Source organism: Rattus norvegicus, chromosome 9 (assembly GCF_036323735.1).
Source record: "Rattus norvegicus strain BN/NHsdMcwi chromosome 9, GRCr8, whole genome shotgun sequence".
NCBI lineage: Eukaryota > Metazoa > Chordata > Mammalia > Rodentia > Muridae > Rattus > Rattus norvegicus.
This window is the reverse complement of record NC_086027.1, coordinates 87,127,523-87,149,159: the sequence shown is the minus strand read 5'-3', so window position 1 is coordinate 87,149,159 and position 21,637 is coordinate 87,127,523. Positions and strand designations below refer to the sequence as shown.

At 45.7% G+C, this 21,637-nt stretch overlaps 1 protein-coding gene across 1 annotated transcript; it reads left to right on the top strand.

Annotated features, from left to right (window-relative positions):
• The first annotated feature begins 15,964 nt into the window (after positions 1-15,964).
• On the top strand, positions 15,965-19,191 carry LOC108351956 (RING finger protein 223-like). The gene has a single exon (XM_039084659.2). It carries the CDS (start codon positions 16,592-16,594, stop codon positions 17,612-17,614), a length of 1,023 nt encoding a protein of 340 aa, XP_038940587.1. The 5' UTR covers positions 15,965-16,591; the 3' UTR covers positions 17,615-19,191.
• Positions 19,192-21,637: the final 2,446 nt, after the last annotated feature.

Genomic DNA, 21,637 nt, shown 5'->3' with positions numbered 1-21,637 from the left:
GCAGATCCCACTTCACAGAGCCTCTCCTAGAACCTCTGTCTCCTTTCTTGCAAGGTCGTGGTAACCTTTGGGATGGTGCAGAGTTTTCCAGAGAAGAAGCAAAGCATTTAGGAATGGAATTGCCTGGTCTCTCTTGCTGCCAATCCATCCAGGTCTCTAATGCCTTCTGGATCTCACTTCCAGCATATAACAGATGCAAAAGGGAAGCTCCATTCTCCTCAGTCCATTCCCCCTCAGTCCTGCCTCACATTGAATCCTCCTGGAGCTTACCATCCAGTCTCTAAGAACCATTTATTTAAAATCCCCTGCTCTTCTTGCAACCCTATAAAAACAACAATGCCAACCAACCAGAGCTTCCAGGGACTAAACCACTACTGAAAGACTATACATGGACTGACCCAGGGCTCCAACTGCATATGTAGCAGAAAATAGCCTTGTTGGGGCACCAGTGGAAGGGGAAGCCCTTGGCCCTGCCAAGGTTGGACCCCCAGGGTGGGGGAATATGTGGGGGGCAGTAAGGGGGATGGATGGGGAGAATACCCGTATGGGGGAGGGGGAGGGGAGCCGTGGGGGTTTATGGTCAGGAAACCGGGAAGGGAAATAACATTTGAAATGTTAAGTAAAAAAATATATCTAATAAAAAATTTAAAAAAAAAGAAGGGCACATTGCAAAAAATAAAAAATAAAAATAAAATCCCCTGCTCTTGTTGTCTTTAGTCATAGGTTTACTAAAAATAATCGCCGCTGTCTGTAAATGTTCAGTATACACTGGTTTATACAACATTGAACTAATTTTTTACATCTGTGCCACATTGCTGCTCAGAACCTTTAATAATCAGGCTTAGGCTATGGGCTGGGGTTTGGAATGTTTCCCAGCTTGTTAAATCAACCCCCCCTTTTGGGGAGGAATTAATTTTTTGAGGGACCATAACTTTGGGAAATGCTGCTTTGGACCACAGTAACATGAGATAAGGGGATATAAATGCCCTTTATAACATAATAAGCAAGCAACTGACATATTATGATAATAACTTGTTATTAGCAAGAGCATGGTCGTAAAGCAACCATTGTCTCATCTTTTCTACTGGGTCCAGTGAAGATATCAGTGTAAATTTCCACTACAATAATTTTATTTTACAGCAAAATTGAGGGAAAAATATCTACAGACTTCTGATGTAAGCTCTTGTCTGCTGCCTTGGGAGATTCCATTACATTTTTTTTGAGACTCCATTGCATTTATTAAAGGGCATAGACTGTCAAAGCAACCATCATAAAACCCCCAAGGATCTCTGTATTTTTCACAGAAACGGAAAATCTCATCACGAAATCCCAAGAGTCAACAGATAGCCTAAGAAATTTGGGGGAAGTACAGATGGAAAGGACTAGTATTCAGGAATTAGTTCTGAATCCAAAACATATTCCAGAACTACGGAGATCAAAAGGGTGTGGCGGTGGTAGAATGTTTGTCTCTCATGCTAAAAGCTCTCGGTTCAATCCCCTAAAGGTGGTATTGTCATAAAGACAAACTAATAAACCAAGACAGTGCTATGCCGTATCCAAAAATAAATTCCCACATATATAAATGTAAACAAGTCACCTCTGACAAGGGCGCCAAGACCCTTAGCAGACAAAGGCAATATCTTCAACAAACACTGTCTGGGAAAAAGTAGACGTCCATGTGTACCAGAGTGAAGTTAAGGGGACAGATGGCTCTGAGGTTTAAGAGCACTGCTTGCTCTTGCAGAAGGACCTGAGTTCAGGTCCCAGAATCTACATGGTGGTTCATAACCATCCTTCAATGCAGTTTCAGGGAATCTAATGCCCTCTTGTGACCTCTGAGGGCACTAGACATGCACATGGTACATAGGTATCCATGCATGCAAAACAGTCAGAGGCAGAAAAAAAATGAACATCCTCACCCAGATGAGCTTGCCTTTGTCTTACAAAACATACTAACATGCGGTATACAGCTAAGCCTGGAGCTCGTTCGTGTTTCAACCTGGATGTCTGGAATGACTCCTAGATGATTTAGTAGGACAATTGTCATCCATCAACTTTTCCAGAAGAGGAAATGGACAACTCCCGCGTGTTTGCATCTCTACATTTTTGGAAAGATCTGGGTAGTGAAAACTTCTCAGGCCACGAAGAGAAAAGAAATGGGTACTTAAAGCCACTGCACACTGAGCTCCTGTTTTCCTTTCTTCTTGGATGGCCTTGATTTTCTTCTCTATTCCCCTTTCATTTTCCTTGAGGCCCTCCTTGCTGGATTGGGGGGGAGGTGGGGCAATGACGTCACCATCTGAGCATCCAGGGAAGAGCTCAGGCTGGGCAGCGCCTGGGAGAGAAAGGACTAGAAGGATTCCTCAGACTTTCTGAAAGCCCAAATCTTTCTCCACGTCTTCATGGGGACAGATGGGCTCCCTATGAGTGTCCTGACTTCTTAAAGGAGGTAGGGAAGGTGAATAAGCAAAGCCAGAAAAGCTAGCAGACAAAGTGTGGTGGCGCATGCGCTTATTCCAAGCACTCGGGAGGCAGAGGCAAGTGAATCTTGTCAGTTTGTGGCCAGCCTAAAACTACATAGTGATACCCTGGTCTTAAAACCAAGGCAAAATAAAACACAAGAAAGCTAGTTCAGCATTATTCTCTCCCATTCTTCTTCTTTTTTTTTTTTCCTGGAGCTGAGGACCGAACCCAGGGCCTTGCGCTTGCTAGGCAAGCGCTCTACCACTGAGCTAAATCCCCAACCCCTCTCCCATTCTTCTAAAATTCTTAGTGACGGTTTCATAAAATGAAAGAATTACTAGTGCTATTTTTGTAAGAATGATGCCAATTATGAGTCTTATTCTAGAATGGATAAACTGATACAAACCTTTTTTAAAAATTATTATAAAAACTAATGAACACCTACCTGTTTTTCTGCCACCCCAACTGGATCATTTTCCTGCACCATGCCAACTGGATTTCTTTTATTCCCTCTGTACTCTTAAATATGTTTCTCTCGATTTTTGCTATTGTATTTGGAAGCAAATTCAAGGTCTGCTGCATTCCATTTCCTGAAGTACTGCAGCATTTATAGAAAGTAAGGGTTTTTTTTTTCTCTTAATCATACTGTTATTGCTAGACCATTAGAAACAACTATCATTCTTAGACATCGTGCAGTGAGATTTGAGGCTCTGACTCATCTGTCCGGGTTCATGGAGGAAGCTGGGATTTATTTCTCTGATATGTTCCCCCCTCCCCATCATTTCTTCACTCGGATCCTTCCTGCATGAGGCACCTAGCCTCCCCAGAGCCCAGGACCTGGGAGCTTTGCAGGGACTGTTCTTTTCCAAAGTGGCTTTCACTATCTCCCCTCCTTAGAGTCGTCAGAACAGAGTAGCATAGGGAATGTGATGTTCATTATGTGTGCACGGAGCAAGCCAATTGGGTTTCGTTTAATGTGTGTGCATTGCATGTTATCTACCAATCTTATTCCCCGAGGTTCCTTCTATGGTCCCAACATGAATGGACCACACATCAAACAAATAGAAATAAAATACAGGTGACTGGTGTGGTGGCTTATGTTCAGTCTTTCCTTTTTGTTTGTTTAAATCAACTCCCCATTTCTCTTCACGTAGCAAAAGTACAAACCTAATCCTGCTGACAGCTCAGTCATTTCTCTTTCAGCTTTGGAGTGACCTTCTTGAGGCAACTGCATGGTCAGCTCAGGACGTGTCTTTCTCCTTCCCTTTCCCTCTGGATGGCATTGGGATTCAGGGATGCACTGATGGAGGTAAGGAGTGAATGACCGCTTCTGGCCTCTGCTCGACTGATCTTTATGCCACTTGTCTCTATGTGGTCCTGATGCTGCTGCTCTCCATGGCTTCTGGCCCTTGGGTCCATCTGTTTCCTCTCTCGCCTATGATCTTCTAGAGTCTCCCTGACACTTCTGCTTTCCATTCGGTACTCCAGAGGGTCGGTGCATCCTGCTAGTGTGCTTGGTAAAAAACCAGGAGCCTACACCCTCAGTCATGGAATGTGTTGTGTCTCCATCCTAACCTGGACCTTCCTGGCCTCTGTGGGCCCTCCTTGTTCTTGGAATTTCTGCAATGCAGCATCTCTGAAGAGGTTGCAGTCTCCCCAGGGTACACTCAGTGAGCTGGCAGTCTCCTGCTGGACCTGGGGTCTCTAACAATATATTATGATTAGACCTACCTCTGCCCTGGTTTTCACACAGAGTTCAACCAGGAAAGCTCATGCACATGGGTCCAGATCTTGTTTTACACTCTTTTCCTTTAAACCAGTGGTTCCCAACCTTCCTAATGCAACCCTTTTATACAGTTCCTCATGTTGTGGTGACCCCCCCCCAACTATAAGATTATTTTCATTGCTACTTCATAACTGTAATTTTCTTAGTAATGAATCAAAAAATAAAGTTGTTTTTAGAGATAGAGGGTTGCCAAAGGGTTCATGGCCGATGGGTCAAGAACCACGACTTTAGAAGCTGTAAGAGGCAAGGGATGGATGCTGCCCTCAAACCTCTAGGAGGAGTAGAGCCACAGAGTTCAGCTTCAATCGCCCGTGGGCCTGGGTGAGTGATTGAGTCCTTCGTGTTCTGTGTGAATTCCCTGCACAGAGAATGGGACTGTACAGGGATTGCCAAACACTGTTCTGAAGAGTGCTAAATTAGAGTGCAGGAAACCCATTTCTTATCTGGTGTATAGTTTTTTGTTTTTTTTTTTTCTTTTCTGTTTGTTTTGTTAAGGCAGGTTCTCTCTATGAAGCCCTAGCTGTCCTGGAACTTTCTATATAGAGCAGGCTGGCTGTGAATTCAGAGATCCTCCTGCCTCCGCCTGCTGGGTGCTTGGATACAAGGGTGCACCAGCATGCCTGACTTAGAGCAATCTTAAACACAAGAGTTTGAGGTGCTTCTCACCCACTTTTTCATCCAATTCCATATGGTTCCATTTAACGTATGTGTGACACTTGATGACTCTTAGTAACTGCCACCTGACACAAACCAGCTACAGAACCAAACAACCTGTTGGTGGCATAAGCTCCAGGATCCAAACACCTCATAGATTTGCATAAGAAATGACAAGATACAGGATTACCAGTCACTGAAGCTCTTCTTTTATGGAGAGCCTTTTAATAATTACCCTAACCAATAACTGAAAGTGTGAAAATAGACCTTCTTATCATCTCTGGGGAGCACCGTAAACATTTTTTTTTTAATTTTCTTTGCCAAACATTACTTAAAAGCCTAGTTTCATAACTGGAGGTTACATCCCTACCCCATAAATGGGATTATAAAATTGAGTGTAGGGGTTGGAAAAAATTGGCAATGCTAATAAGGGTTCGGGACAGGCAGAAAGAAAATACTCAAATCAAGTATGATGAAGCAGAAGAGTCTCATGTTACATCAGAGGCTTTGGCTCAGAACATACGACATGAGCGCTTTGAATTGCATATGCTGCCACACGATGCAACACAATAACCAGGGCCGGAAAACTCCTCAACCGGTCCATGGCTATCCAACATTATGAGTTTCTCTCTACTGTGCATGCTGGGTTTTCTGCTCAAGAGACACATAATGATTTAATTATGGAAAAGAAAGACTTAATAGTTTCCTACCACCATTCCTTAGCAGGTAAGCATTCAATTCATACATTTTAGATTGTTTTCTGTTGAAATTTTTTTGTTTTGAAAACTTGCTGCTTGTGTTTCTGATGATTTCCTGGGTTTGAGGGGTTTAGTGGGACACTCCATTAACCCCAGCACTGGAGAGGCAGAGGCAGGCGGATCTCTGAGCTTGAGGCTAATCTGGTCTACAGAATTAGTTCCAAGACAGCAAGGGATACACACAAAAACCCTTTATCCTCCTCCCCAAAAATCCATTAAATAGGGCCTAGAGAGGATAGCTTAATGTTTAAGAGCACGGGCTGCTCTTGCAGAGGACCCATATGACAACCATCTGTAACTCCACTTCCAGGAGATCCAGCGTTCTCTTTTGGACCTCTACAGGCACAAGGCACACATATAAGTACACAGACATACACATAGGCAAAACATCCACACATAAATTTATTTTTTATTTAAGAATGTTTAATGTATGGTTTTTCTGGCAAATATATATGTGTGTGTGTGTGTGTGTGTGTAGTTTGTGTGTATATGTGGTGTATGTGTGTGTGTGTGTGTGTGTGTGTGTGTGTGTGTGTGTGTGTGATGTTTGTGTGTTGCTCTGGTACCCTTGAAAACCAGAAGATGGTGTTAGGGACTGGAGACAGAGATGACTGTGAGCTACCATGTTGGTGCTGGGACTCGAACCTGGGTCTTTCAGCAAGAGCAAACAAGTGCTCTAAACTGCTGCTGAGCCATCTCTTCAGCCAAAAATATTATAAAAATTTTCAAAAAATTAAATGACTTTGGGCACTGGATGACATTGGCATTTGGCAGACTTTCCAACAAGTTTTGAAATGGTCCTAAACACACTTTCTTCGATTTTGTATTACGTATTTATGAAAAATGGCATTCTCAGCATTGTGATGCAATCAAGCAGTAATCAATTCTGGGGGGAAAAAAAAGGTGGAAGATGCTCTATGCCCTGAAATAGCTAATATTTAACTAAACCTTAATTCTTTATCTAAAACTAAATAAACATCAATATCATTAATATGCAAATTTGCTTTTGACTCTAATAAATGGCAAACCAATACATAGTCCGGATAATTGTTTTAAAATGTAATTCTTAATAATTTATTTTTTTCTTTTTCTTTTTTTCAGAGCTGGGGACCAAACTCAGGGCCTTGTGCTTGCTAAGCAAACGCTCTATCACTGAGTTAAATCCCCAACCCCTCTTTATAATTTATTATCTGTTAATGATTGGTTAGTAATTCTATTTCGTATACCTATATACCCAGCATTGTGTACATTTCTTGGGCAAAATGGTGGGGGAGGTTGTAAGTGGCCCTAGCATAAGAAGCTCCAGTCTGAACAGAGGGACACAAAGCAGTGACCGGTGCTGGGATGTACTTATTGAATAAGTGATAAAATTGACCTATCCTGTCTTTACTAAGAACTTATTGAAACAAAAAGAAAAACAATCAATAGGTAAAGAAATGCTCTCAACACTCACATGGACTTAAGGAAAAGAAAAAACGTTCGCCTTACATAAAACAGTATTTCTTCACAAACTTGAATGTGAACAGATTGAAGGGTGTTTTGATAAATTAATTTATTACAATATAATTAAATGAAAATTAAATTAATAAAATAAGAATTTTTAAATAAATACATATATTCAAGTATAATTGTTTTAATAAATAAAAACTCAAAGAGTCAAAGAAAGCCAGGAGAGGTGCTGCACACCTTAAATCCCCTCAGGTATCCCTAGAGCCTGGGAGCGATGACGCAACTGGCACTCTAACTCCTAATCCCTCCTCTTCGAGACCCACTTCCTCTAGCTAGGCCACGCCCACACGGCTATTTCTAAACAGCACTATGAACGGGAGACCAAGAATTGGGGCACACGAGTCCTCAAAGCCCAGCAGAGATTCTGTCCTTTGAAGCAAGCACCCTCACCACATAAGGAAGCCTTGCCAGCCTCACCTCAGATGGCTTTCAGAATCCACGCAACCTCGTTCTTCCTCTGCTCCCTCGGCCCTAGGCACCAGCCTCACTGCTTCATCACCCATAATGGGACAGATGGACAGTGGCCCCTTGTCTTATTTTATGTAAAAGGGTAGTGTGGCCTCCCACATGCTAGCCTGATGCCGGGCGATTTCCCTATTCCTCTTTTTACATTTTATTTTGAAGCAGAGTCTCGGTTTCAGGCTGGTCTTGAACTTGTCATCCTTCCGCTTCCATCTTCCAAGTAGTTGAGTGTTCTAGTTTTGTGTAGTAGTTTTGTTTCTAGTTGAGTGTAGTAGTTTTGTTGCTGGGATGAACCACTCTGACTAAAAGCAACTTGGGGGATGAAAGGGTTTACTTGGTTTATACTTCGAGGTCACAACCAGTCACTGAGGGACTCAGGGGGGAACCCAAGCAGGAACGGAAGCAGAAACCATGGAAGAATGCTTCTCACTAGCTTGCCCAGCTAGCTTTCTTAAAAGCTCCAGACTCCCCTGCCTAGCGGGCTGGGCCCTCACACATCATATCAAAAATCGAAGTGACAGAAGTACATATGTTGGGGGGGGGGGTGTGGGGAGGGTTTCAAGTGAGAGGAGAGAGTTGGGAGTCCACCCAAGCCAATTTGATGGAGATGGTTATTCAAATGAGCGTCCCTTTTCCCAAGTCACTCTAGGTAACCAATAAGGCTTGCAGCATCAGAACCAGGAGTTTTTAGCTCCTTGAGACAGCATCTCACGCTGTAGCCAAGGCTGATTTCAAACTCATGGAAATCCTCCTGGCTTGGTTTCCTGGGAGCTGAATTCACAGGTATGAGCCACCACACCCGGAGCAGTGGTCCCATGTTTCTATTTCATCGTAATTTAGACTGAAAAACATTATTTAAAGGGTTTATTAATCCCCACACTATTGTTCCAGTCTCAACGCCTTGTGTGACTCTCCTAGATCACTCTGTTCTGATGTTGGCCCCTTTGCTGTGTCTAAAACAAGGGGAGAGCACTCCACCTCGGGACCTTTGCATGCGCTGTTCACCACGCTCAGGACCCTCTTCCCTCAGAGTCACACGGGTCTGTCCCTTAGTCCTTAAGGACTCACACACTTTATTAGACGGGATTTCCTGACCCATCGCCTCCTTCCAAACTTTTTTTTCTTTTTCTTTTTTTCGGAGCTGGGGACCGAACCCAGGGCCTTGCGCTTGCTAGGCAACCGCTCTACCACTGAGCTAAATCCCCAACCCCGACCCATCGCCTCCCATAGGCAGATAATTCTGTCACACTTTGCTATATATATATATTTTTTTAATTTTATTTATTCTTTGAAAATTTCATATATATGAAATAGAATCATGGAAGAATGCTTCTTACTAGCTTGCTCAGCTATCTTTCCTAAAAGGTCCAGACTCACCTGCCTAGGGTCTTAATTAGGTTTTTTTTTTTTTTTTATTGCTAGGGGAAAACACCATGGCCAAAAAGAAAGTTGTCGAGAAAAGGATTTATTGGATTCATTTATTTGGCTTATACTTACACATTACTGTTCATTATTGAAGGACTTCAGGCCATGAACTCAGACAGTGCTGGAACCTGGAGAAAGGAGCCAATGCAGAAGGCATGGAGGGTGCTGCTTACTGTCTTGCTCAGTCTGCTTTCTTATAGAACCCAGGACCACCAGCTCAGGGATGGCACCACCCACCATGGCCTGGGCCCTCCTGCGTTGGTCACTAACTGAGAAAATGCCCTACAGCTGGAGGATGCCTCATGGAGGATGGAGGCGGTTCCTCAACTGACGCTACTTCCTGTCTGATGGCTCTAGCTTGTGTCAAGTTGACACAGAACCAACCAGTACAATACACACACATGTGTGTGTGTATGTGTGTGTGTGATATGTGTGTGTGATATGTGTGTGTGTGTGTGTGTGTCTCATTTAGATTTTAAAGGGACCACTGCTCCGGGTGTGGTGGCTCATATCTGTGAATTCAGCTCCCAGGAAACCAAGCCAGGAGGATTTCCATGAGTTTGAAATCAGCCTTGGCTACAACGTGAGATGCTGTCTAAAGGAGCTAAAAACTCCTGGTTCTGATGCTGCAAGCCTTATTTGATATATATATATATATATATATATATATATATATATATATATATATAATATACATTGTATATTAAATATATATTTATAATTATATATATATAAAATCTTGATCATATCCACTCCAAACTCTCCTCTCCCACTCCCTCAGACACCTCTGTCCTTCCCTCTCTCGCCTTCAAGCTTGATCCGGGTCCCCATCCATTGAGTGTGATTAGTGTTGCCCATTGGAATACTGGTGGTCTTACTGTCCTGATCTTGTGCAGATAAGCAGAGCTGCAGTTAGCTCCTGAGTGCCAAGTCCTGTCAAGAGGACAGGACAGTATTTCCTGTCCCAGCTCCCTGTCCTTGGGCTCCTGCTTTCTTTCCGCTCCTTCTTCCGTGATGTGTCCTGAGCACACAGGGCTGTTGATACAGATGCCCCATTTAAGTACTGAGCACTTAACAGTCTCTTACTCTTCGTACTGGACCAGCTATGTATGAGCCTCGGCATTAACCTCACCCACTGCACAGAGCGGCTTCTCTGGCCAAGCCTGAGGACAACCCACTGAACTTCGCTCCATGGCGCTTCCACTCTCAGCTGTATTCCCAGTACCCCGTTTGTTTAGTATCTGTCCATTATATGTGCTAGAAGCTCTAACAGGACAAACGTGGAGTCATTGTGGCTCATGTGTTCCCAGCCCTAGCATACTGTCTGGCAGACAACAGACACCATAAATAGTATTTTTATGAATAAACCTAATTAAACTGAAGGAAAGTACATCTGTTATTATCGTAACCATGTACAACACACACCTGTGCAAATAAATTTCACTGTGGCAGTCATTGTGCTCGCTGAGGTACATGGGAGATTTATTTTTTCTTTCTGAAGACTCTGAATACTGCTCAATGGTAGACAAATTGACAAGCGTGTGCGAGGCCCCAGGCTCATCCCTCAGTACTGGGAAAAGAAGATGCTATTCTTTCCTGAACGTTCTTTAAGATAGTTGTCTAACTTCTACACATATTTGGAAATTACTATTTTTTACATCTTATAACAAACCTAGTGATGCCCAAATGTAATAAATTCTAAACAAAATCTGTTGGAAAGTTTTCAGATTTGCCTGGTGGGTTTTCTTTGACGTGGCCATAAAAACACAAGTGAGAAGCTGTGTCTCTATATGATACGTACTCTCTCTCCCTCTTTCCCTCTCTCATGTATATGGGTCTCGGTCTCTTGGTCTCTCGGTCTCTCGGTCTCTCGGTCTCTCTGTCTCTCGGTCTCTCTGTCTCTCTCTGTCTCTCTCTGTCTCTCTGTCTCTCTGTCTCTCTCTCTCTCTCTCTCTCTCTCTCTCTCTCGTGTTGTGTATGGGTGATTTGCCTGTGCACCGCACATGCTTGGTACCTATGGAAGCGGGAAGGAGGTAATAGATCCCCTGCAACTGACTTGTAGCTAGTTGCTAGCTGCCTGATGTGGAGGCTGGAAGGCAAACCTAGGTCCTCTACAAGAACAGCAAATGCTCTTAACCAATATGCTTAACCAATAAGCTCTCCAGCTTCTACCTGACATTCTTAAGTCCAGTGGTTTGTGCTTGTACAAATTGTTCATATTCTAAAAATTAACTCTATCAAACACTGCATTGTACCCCTCCTATGTCTAAATAAATGTCTCCCCAACAGCCCGTGTGTAAAAATCCTTTTAGAAGGTGGTGTGACCTTTAGGAATTGGATCTAGTACTCTGGCTAAGTCATGGGAGCAGATCTGTGAGGATGAACACTGACTACTGAGTTCGTGAATCACAGCATACTCAACACAGGTACAAAAGCAACAAGGCCAGCTGACCCAAACATTCCTATACTGAAACCAAGGCAAACCTTTCTCCTTTATAATTTGATTATCTCGGGGAATTTTGTTACAGTCATGCAAAGCTAACGAACACAATTCCAGCAATATATATGATGAAAATTTAAATTTGTATTTTAGAATAGTTTTAGATTTACAGAAACTCGCAAAGATCCCCGGTGTCCTCAAAATCACCACACCCAGTTTCTTGTGTTTTCATACCTTACTTAATATTACATTAATATTCTCCATTTGTTATAACCCAGGACCCAGTACTGATACATTATTACTCACTAAAATCGACACTTTGTTCAAAGTTCCTTAGTTTGTCCCCAGTGCCCTTCTTCTGTCTCAGTGTCTCTTCTCGATATCCACAGCACACTTGGCTATCCTGTTTCCTTGGACTCCTCCATTGAAGTCTTGGTTCCTGGAGGCCAAGCGTCCTCACCAGTTCCAATGTCTTCTGAAACAGGACCTCGGTAAATGTTGAATTTAATCGACCCGGTTTCTATTTTAAAATGTCAACTGTTTGATGGAATGATTTAATACTTGGGTCTGAGCAGCACTATCTGCCTGGACATCTATCCCTCCAATCTGTGCAGTAAGATTTCACTTGGCCCGAGGTTTATGAAGGGCTTCCTTTATTACAGCCGACAGATCTGTGGTACAAGCTCTCTCCACAAGAAGAGCCTGTCCTGAAGCTGCAACGCCTACCACCTGTGTCTCAGCTTTGATTGTAGAGGAACTAGGTGAAAGCCACCCCATTGTTTTTTGGCTGCTCCACCTTGGGCTGGGTCCTGTGGACACTCTGAAGCCTCTCGCACAGGCATCTGTGAGGATCCCTAGATGAGCTACAGGAACCCCCAACATAAACAGGAATGAATGTTGCCAGTGAGTTCTACCAGCGGCTGGGGCCTATTGTTTTATATTACATATCTGACATACTTGAATTCTTACAGTGTGCAATATTATGCAGTAAATAATTTTATCCCAACTTCAGTTTCGAAAACCAAGGCACAGAAGAGGTAGCCTGCACCTATGCAAAGGGTGGGGAACAGACTTAGAATCTGGACCGCCTAAGCACGTGTTTTGTGACTGCGTATCCCCTCATTGTTGGAAGGAAAGCAGGCTGTCTGATGCTGCAGCTCTTTAGTATAGTTCCTCAAGTTGTAGTGACCCCGACTATAAAACTAGTTCCTTGCTACTTCATAACGGTAATTTTGCTACTAATGTAATATCTGATATGCAAAACATCTGATATGTGACCTCCCCCCAAAAGGGTTTGGACCCACAGGTTGAGAAAAGCTTCCCTAAATCCTTTGTCAAGACAGAGGCTTATGAAACCAGAATATTTATGACAGGGTCAAGGAAGGGACCATAGACAAGAGATTTTTTTTCTGAGACCATGGCTGTTTCCCATTTACTTGGTTCCTCAAGAACTAAATAATCCAGCAAATTACAGAATCTGATATGTTCAAGATACAAACAGGATTCTGGTAAACCCAATTCAAATCCTAGCACGCAGATTGAACTACTTGTTGACAACTTAAGATCCAGTTCAGCACATTTTCCTTCCCAGGAAAGCATGACCACACTTCTGTGTTTACTCTTGCAGACAATATGGCTGGCACTGGGCCTCACGGTTCCTTAGGTCAGGTGCCTGTGGCCTACCTGACATTCTCTAGATGTTACAGACCCTCCTCATTGATCCAAGGAAGTCCTTACACAGCACCTTTATGAATCCTAAGAATGAACATCTGTTCTGAAGATATAAAATAATTGGGGTGCTGTGTTCCCATCAAAATGGTATCCAAAGTGGGAGTAGTAGTTTGTGCCTGTGATTCTAATATCCGGGAGGCTGAAACAGGAGGATTGCTGTGTTTGGTACTAGTAAGTTCCAGACCAGCCTGAGTTATAGTTTGGGATACCTGCCCAAAACAAATCAAAAAACAAACTAACAAAAGCACACAACCCTATCCAAACACAGTAAATTCTGTCATTGTTAACCAAAGCCCTGTAATTGTTTACAGAAAGTAAGAGCCAACGTTACACCAGTGTCTTTCAAAGACTGTTCCATACTTTGGGACCTAAATCACCATGAGCTACACAAGAAACATGGTGACAATCTGATAAATACCTTGACAATACTGTTCGCTCACACTGGATAGGAGCTGGAAGATCTAGTTCAGAGCTCACGTAGAGCAAATCTGTGGTCTTTGTGTAAGTCCCAAGGTCCACAGCCAGGGATGATTTGGTCCTGGTGGTGGAGGGAGATCGTTTTGATTGTCACAACTGGAATGCTTCTCTGTTGACTTCTGATGAGTAATGGCCAATGACTTCACACTGGCCACCTACAAAACAGTACCTGCAATAAAAAAAACCGTATCCAGGGGCTGGAGAGATGGCTCAGTGGTTAAGAGCACTCTGGGTTATTGAACCCAGAGATCCTGAGTTCAATTCCCAGCAACTGCATGGTGGCTCACAATGATCTGTAATGAGGCCTAATGTCCTCTTCTGGTGTGTCTGAAGACAGCTACAGTGTACTTGTATATAATAAATAAATCTTTAAAAAAAAAAGTAACCAGTTCAAAATGTCAGCAGTGCTGGTGTGAGAAGCCTGATGTAAGGGGAAAATGCACGGCAGGCTCTAACTGCACGGCAGGCTCTAACTGCAAAAGCTTATGTGCTTTGCCCAAGCACATACACAGGTCTTCAGGGATCTTACATGAGGGCTTGTGTAACTTCGGTGTGAAGCTGGCTTTACAGATGTACATTAGCCCTCTTGCTTCTGTGCACCTCCCTAAGACAAGCTTTCACGTTCTGAACGGCACTGCAAGCATAGCACATACTAACCAGAGCTTGAAGATCCCGGTTTGAAACTCTGTGAGACACACACGCTACAAGGGGACACAGTGAGAAGCAGGAAGACATTTAAAGCTCCAGTTAGCTTTGAGTCAGTCTGCAACCTTTCAAGGCCAGGAAATAATCTTTTTGTCCCATCGACCTGATCTGTCATTACTGTCCCCATCATAGATATTTAAAAACAATATTGCCCCCAAATAATAATAAGAAAGCTTGAAACTAGAAAGTTAACATTTTGAAACAAGTTTAACTCAAGGCCTTAAATTTTCAAGGCATACCACACTCACTATTTACATAGAATAAAAATATACTTATTTTCAAATGCTCCAGAAATGTTATAGTCCTTTAGAATTCCCCTAGAAACCCAATTTTTTGTTTTGTTTTGTTTTGTGTTTGGAGACAGTCTCATGTAGACCAGGTTGGCCCCAAACTCCATATGTAGTTGATGATGCTTTGAATCTCTAATCTCCTGCCTCCACCTCCCCAATGCTTGTTGGAGATGCCATTGGGGTTGTGCCAGCACTCTCCCAATTGAGCTGTATTCCCAGCTCTCTCATCCAGCTCTTATTGGCTCTTTCCAGGGTTCTTTCTGTCTTCTACCTTTAATATGCTTCCCAGTCATAGGGGTTTCAGGTTGGCCCCCCCCCGCCCCACCCCCGAGCTATTTCCCGCGTCACCTTGTGAACTTCGGAGACTCCAGGCAGAAGGTGCAGTGCTTCTTCCCTCTGGAAGAAGAGGAGGAGGGGGAGAGGGAGGGAGAGAGAGAGGAAGGAAGACGGAGGAAGAGGGAGGAAGGAGGAAGGAGGAGGAAGAAGGAGGAAGGGGGAGGAAGGAGGAGGAAGAAGGAGGAAGGAGGAAGGAGGAAGGAGGAGGAGGAAAAGAGAAGAGAAAAAAATCTTACAAAGTCCCGCTTCTTTACCGAGTGGGGAGGTGAGTGGCCATTTTCCCCTTCCTGAGGCCGGGGAGGGGGCATCTGAAGCGGGGCGGGGGGGGGGGTGGGGGGGGAGGAGAGGTTAAGGATATCTGAATATCACCTCGCAGGCTGTACCCAAGCCCTCCTGTACCTTACTGTATGAGCTAATCTTGCTGATTTGTCCGTTTGAACTTCTATTCCATAATTAGGCGAGAGTTTTGTGCTCTCTGCATCCGAATGATAAAAGTTAAAGTGGGGACGCGGAAAAGGGCGGTGGGCGAGGCTAGCAGCTGGGTTTAAACTGGGCTTTTCAGTGTGTGAACTTCCTTGCCAACTACTTTCTCTCCCTTCTGCCTCTGTAACGGCCTGGTTACAGAAACAGCTGCATCTACGGTGGTTGGTCATCACCAGGAAAACAGCTGGACTCTGCTCCCAATCTGTCTTCTCTCCTTAAACTCAAGAAGCAACACTGCCAAGGAAGAAGGGAGAATTATCCAGTTCCCAAATTTCCTCCAAATGGCGAAGGGGGGGAAATGCCCTTCTCTGCTTCCACTCTGGGATGAGCCCTGCACCGCCGCCTGGGCCCTGCTAATAAAAGCGCAAAGCGTAAATGGCTTAGGGATTATTGGCTTTCGCCCTTGGACTGAGACATGAGATCACGATTTTCAGTCGGGAAAGGAACCGCCTCTGCCAGGCTGCCGAGGCCGCCGCTTCCCCTCCCTGCGCGGGTCCTGCATTACATCACGGTGAGCTCTTGCTGGTAGGGGGAGAGGAGACTTCTCCTGGGACCTAGCCCCAGACAAGGAAGGATGAATCAGATAAAAAGGAGGGGTGGGAGGAGTGATGTTGAGGAAGTGGAAAAAGGAAAAGGCAGGTCCCAGTAGCACACCATCTTTAGAGGCTGTGTGTAGAAGCAAAACGGAACAGCCTAACGCAGCTGCACCCCAAATGCGTTCCTGCAACACCTCCAAGCCCACCTGAACCCCAATTTTAAGTCCACATAAACGGATACAGAAAGCTGTGAGGATACTTAGGTAGAGGAGATTAAGGGTGCCTCAGTCAGGCCCCCTGGACCTGAAAGGACTAAAAGCATCCGCACTGGGGTGGGGTGGGGTTGGGTGGGGTAGGGTGGGGTGGGTGGACCAGAAGGCCGGGCGGGGGCGCAGCAGCCAGCGGTTACCTCCCCTGCCAGGCGACAGCAGTCAGAGGGGGGAGGCAGAAGCGCCTCCTCCCCGCCCTGAGCCCGGGCTGCAGCTCAGGGGGAGGACGGTGCCTCACCTAGCCCCCGATGAGGGGCGTATCATGCCATGGCAGCGCCTGCGAACGACAGCGGCGGCAGCACCCAAAGCAGGAGCAGCAGCCCCCGGAGCCGAAACGGAGTTGGGGGTACTGCGGCTGGAGCTCGCGACGGCGGAGACTCGGGAGTCCGGGACGCCACGGCGACCGCCCCCAGCCTCCCACCGCTCGAGGACTACGAGTGCAAAATCTGCTACAACTACTTCGACGCGGACCGGCGCGCCCCCAAGCTGCTGGCATGCCTGCACACCTTCTGCCAGGAGTGCTTGAGCCAGCTGCAGCTCCGCGCCGCCGCCGCTTCCAGCGCCGTCCCTGAGCGCGCACCCCGCCCGCCACCCTGGCACGGCCCGCCCGGCGCCATCGCGTGCCCGGTGTGCCGCCACCGCACGCCGCTGCCGGACAGCCGCGTACACGGCCTGCCCAACAACACCAAGCTTGCCGAGGCCTTCCCGCTGGCTCTGCGAGCCGCACACGATCCGCTGCCCCAAGACCGCCTCCCGCCGTTGGCCTCCCGCCGCCCCGCGCCCACCGCCCCGCCGCCAGTCCCCGCCCCGCAGCCGGCGCAGCCGGCGCCACCACCCGCTGAGGACGCCGCCCCCGGACCTCCGGGCCGCCCGGGTCTCCGCGCCCCGGGCGCCTACGAGAGCTGTCAGAACTGCAAGCGGGCGGCGCTCACCGCCGGCTGCGTGTGCGTAGTCTTCTCGTTCCTCTCCATGGTGGTGCTGCTGTTCACCGGTCTCATCTTCGTCAACCACTACGGCGGCGGTGGCGGCGGCGGCGGGGGTGGGGGACCCCCGAGCAGCGGTTCGTCCCCCGGCCCCGCCCCAGCTACCGGATCGCCCTCGCCTGTGGGACCCATTTGCCTGTCGGTGGCTAGCATCCTGGCACTCTTCTCGGTGGTAGTTACCTGGATCATCTGCTGGCTCAAGTACCGGCCCGATGGGACCGCCGCGGGCTCCGCAGGAAGCGGCGGCAGTGGCTCCAGGGCGCGGGCGGCCGCAACTCTGGGCAGTGCCCGGAGGAGCGATACGTAGCGGGAAGGCACACCCGGGGCATCGTCTACCCTGAGCATCCCCAGGGGACCCGGTTTTGGACTCAGTGAGCTGGGGTTTCTCCCCGCTTCGTCTGTGACCACGAACCAACGAACCACTGCGGAGTCTCAGTTTCCTTTCTCTTCTCTTTTTGTTCCCTGTTTCCCTTACCTTGAGCGAGAGAGGGAAACAGAAGAGAGTGGGATGCTGGTGTGTGTGGGATCTCCTTTATGCGTCACTCCCACCTTGACCAAAGTATGTGGCTGTCCCTGCCCCATAGCCTGCAGATGTGCAGAAAGCGGATTCCTGGCGCCTAGGACTTGGGCGCTCGTTTAGGGTAGCGCGCGCGCACTTGTCCGCCACAGTTGTGAATGGACTTGAATCTCTTAAAGGAAAAATGAATAAGGTGTAAAAGCAAAGGATCTTCCTGCGTCTCAGAGATCCTGGGAGGACAGACTGATAAACAAACAGTCGGGATCCACGCGCCTGGAGTTGAGCCGCAGGCTAGACCTTGCCGTAGCCGGCGTCTGCGCGGAACTGGGCAGGTGCTCAGCGCGCGTGCGCGTCCCGGGCTGTCTCTGGTCTCCCTGAAGCGCGCACTCGGTGGTGATCCGTTGCTTTCCGCCTGGTGCCTGGAGCCAAGCCCAGAAGTCCCATCTCTTGGAGGCTTGCGGTTGTTTTATTCACAGTGTTACTGGCAGGCAGTCATTTTCATCTTCTGTAACCGGACTCGACTCAGGGAGCTTAAAGAGCCTGACCTCTCAAAACTGACTGACTGTTGCCCCCACCTGGAAGACAGTGAAAGCTATTTATTCAAAGTATAAACTATAAGCTTCCCCCTTTCCCGTGGCACCCCGCTCCCCCAAGTTCACTAAAAAAATAATTTACTTTTGAATATATAAATCTGGAAGTTTTGCACAGACGTTGTTTTGAGCGGTGTCATTTCTCTCTTACCTCTGATCCAAACACATTTCAAAATAATATGCAGAAAATCAAGGTGTGTTAGTAGTTCAAGATTTTATACTGTGAAACGATAACTTTCAACTATATGAAAACATATAATAGTGCCCAAAGAGAAACTGAAAAATGTCTCTGTCTCTGGTTATCAAGATAATGTACATTTAGCATATTTTGAGTTTAATTGTCCGATGTCATGGAATCACTGGAATGTCCACGCTAAATGGGGAAAAATACATATGGACCCGATTTTGAGACGAAAGGGGTGATTTGTGGGTGTGTACTACACATGGTAGACTTGCCTTTTTAGGAGGAAAACGTGGGTCTAAAATGTATTTTGTGTGAAAACAAATGTTTTATTCCACTTTTTGGAAGTTGGGGAGAGATCATTGGGAAAAATCGGAGATGCCACAGGGGGTGTGCTGTTTTCCCTCGTGTATTATGACACCTGCATGATGTCTCTGTATTAACTGATCTCCAGTGAAGCATTTATATCTATCATATGGGTGGAGTAATTTATTGGCCATCCATTAAGTAGCATGGCTGCAGTTTAGGAACCACAATATGGCGTGTTATATGTCTATGCTGTCTTAATAAAAACAGGAAGTGTTTATAGAAAATAAGACGCACTGGATTTCGGCACATTTTTATTTCATGGTGAAATCGCTCCCAGCTCTTTTCCTAGCCTTTCTTCTCCTTGGGTACATGCTTCAATCCAAGTCCCGATGCCAGATTTTGATTGAGGCTCAGAGAGGAAAAATTGCTCACATGTGACAGTGTAGTTAGTTAAGATGAGCATTTTGTGTATTTCTGAGCTTTTTTATTTTTTTAAACAATTTTTCGTAGTTTGTATGTGTTTAGCTGCGTGTATGTCTGTGTACTGCATGTGTTCCTGGTGCCTGTGAAGGCCAGAAGGAGGCCTTGGACCCCTGGAAGTGGAGTTACAGACCAAGTGTGAGAAAACATGGGGACCACCATGGGGTCACTGGAACTCTAACCTTGGTCCTCCAATGCTCTTAACCATTGACCCTCATTTCTAGCTTTTGAGACCCCTTGAAGACCTCTCCTGAAACACTCTCCCCCACACACAACTGTTGTAATATTCTAGGAAGAGAAGAGTTTAGTCCCCTGTAACAGGCACAAAACCTAAATCTTGATGTCACACTGCTGTTGGTGGTTTCTGTGACCTGCGTCTTGTCCCAATTAAGAGTCACATTTCAGAGGTGAGTCATGACTTATATACCCTGAACATCTCATGCTGCTTTTATTTTTTTTTCTGTTTTATTCACTCTTTCCTCACCTCCTGTGCAGACATTCTGTTTATAATCACTGTGGCTGAAATGCATCCACACTTGTATGTATATGTGGATGTGTGTATATGTGGATGTATACACATGACATATGCACACTAGTAACAGACCGTGGCTTTGCGGATGTGGCCATTCATACATAAACATGTGTTTGCTATTTCATTTCCTTCAACTGGCAGCCTAAAAGTCTGCATAGAGTTACTGAGAGACCAGCTGGCTTCTTACTTATAGCTTATTTATGGTCCACAGAAATGAACCAATGATTTAGGCTTTTCATACAGGAGAAGTGCATCTTGGAGTTGCCTTGGCCACAATGAGAGCCACATTTTGCTTCTTTTGTGGGTTGCACACGTAACTCTCTTGTGGAAATTGAATTAGAATTGCTGAAAATCAAATAGATACCATTAGTGGCTCAGTACACAGAGAGATTTTTCACCTTGGTTGACCTTGCTTTGGTTGCTAATTTCTAACTCTCTTACCAGAACCAGAGGGTCAGCAAAATGAGGTGATCGTCTGTCCCTCCTGCATTGAGGTGAGCCCTCTTCTATTTTGCAGATTCGATTCGATTTAACCATTCACCCAGAAGCCTTTGCTACTTTTATATTTATACATCTCTTTTATCCACCCTTTCCTTACCTCCACAACAGGAATTGGAATTCCTATAGCAAGAATGTATCTCCACTGCGTAAATGGATGCCGTGTGTGTGTGTGTGTGTGTGTGTGTGTGTGTGTGTGTGTGTGTGTGTTTTCTTTTGTTTTTGAGATGGGTTTCTTTGTATAGAAACCATGGCTGTCCCAGATCTTGCTCGGTATACCAGGCTTGCCTCTAACTCACAGACATACACCTGCCTCTGTCTCCTGAATACTGAGGGCTGGGTTACCCTGCCTGTATTAGATATGCCTTAAATATCCACACTAGTAACAGAACTTGACTTCCATTTATGGAAAGGCCTGGCATAACAACACCTTAGACAATGCAGGAGTTTGGAGAGCCATGATTGAAATAACATCATTATTTCTTTCATTAATTCATTGTCTAGAGGGCTTCAGGGATGGCAGGAGGTACCTTTTCAAGACAATTCTCCCCTCTGCATCTTAGAGAGGAGACTGAGTCAATCTCGGGTTCAGCTCCATCTTCAGAGTAGAAAAGTCCAGCAAAATTAAATCTAGTCTGTCTTGCACAGCCCTTTGGAAGTTTGAAGAGCTCATGATTTCAGAGTTCAAGGGCTGCAGGTTAGTCTAAATTTCAAGTGTAAATGTTTATCCTGCTGCTTGCTTGGCCCCTGAATGCTACCTGATATTAAAGCACATTAGCACCTGCAGCCCATTGATACGGTCTAAGGATTGCTTTCTCCTTATTTGGAAAGACCTTGGGAAATCACCTGACTTCTTTCCACCTCAGGCTCTTCCACAGTAAAATTTGAGGAGAAGTTCAGCAGTAACCCACCTCTGCCTCAAGAGGTTGGCAGGAGGATTTGTCCTCATAGGAGTTACCAGCTAAAGTGCCCTGAATACTGAAGCTTCGTGCAGCTGTGTTGTCTGCTTTCATTCAAGGTTTTAATTTCACCTTGGCAGAGAGTTCTGCTATATCTACTACCTGTCCCCAGATACTAGACCACTAGCTATCCTTCCTGGTGTTTGAAATTGCCCACAGAAGTCTTGTTTATTTTCGGTGTGTGTGAGGGAGGGTAACATTATTTGTACCTAACTGTACCAGATGTAAAGTCGAGAACAGGAACCTTATTTTGCTGGTCCTCCC

What these genes read in the sequence shown, in the direction of transcription:
- LOC108351956 (XM_039084659.2), top strand. Translation starts at nt 16,592, where the DNA reads ATGGCAGCGCCTGCGAACGACAGCGGCGGCAGCACCCAAAGCAGGAGC.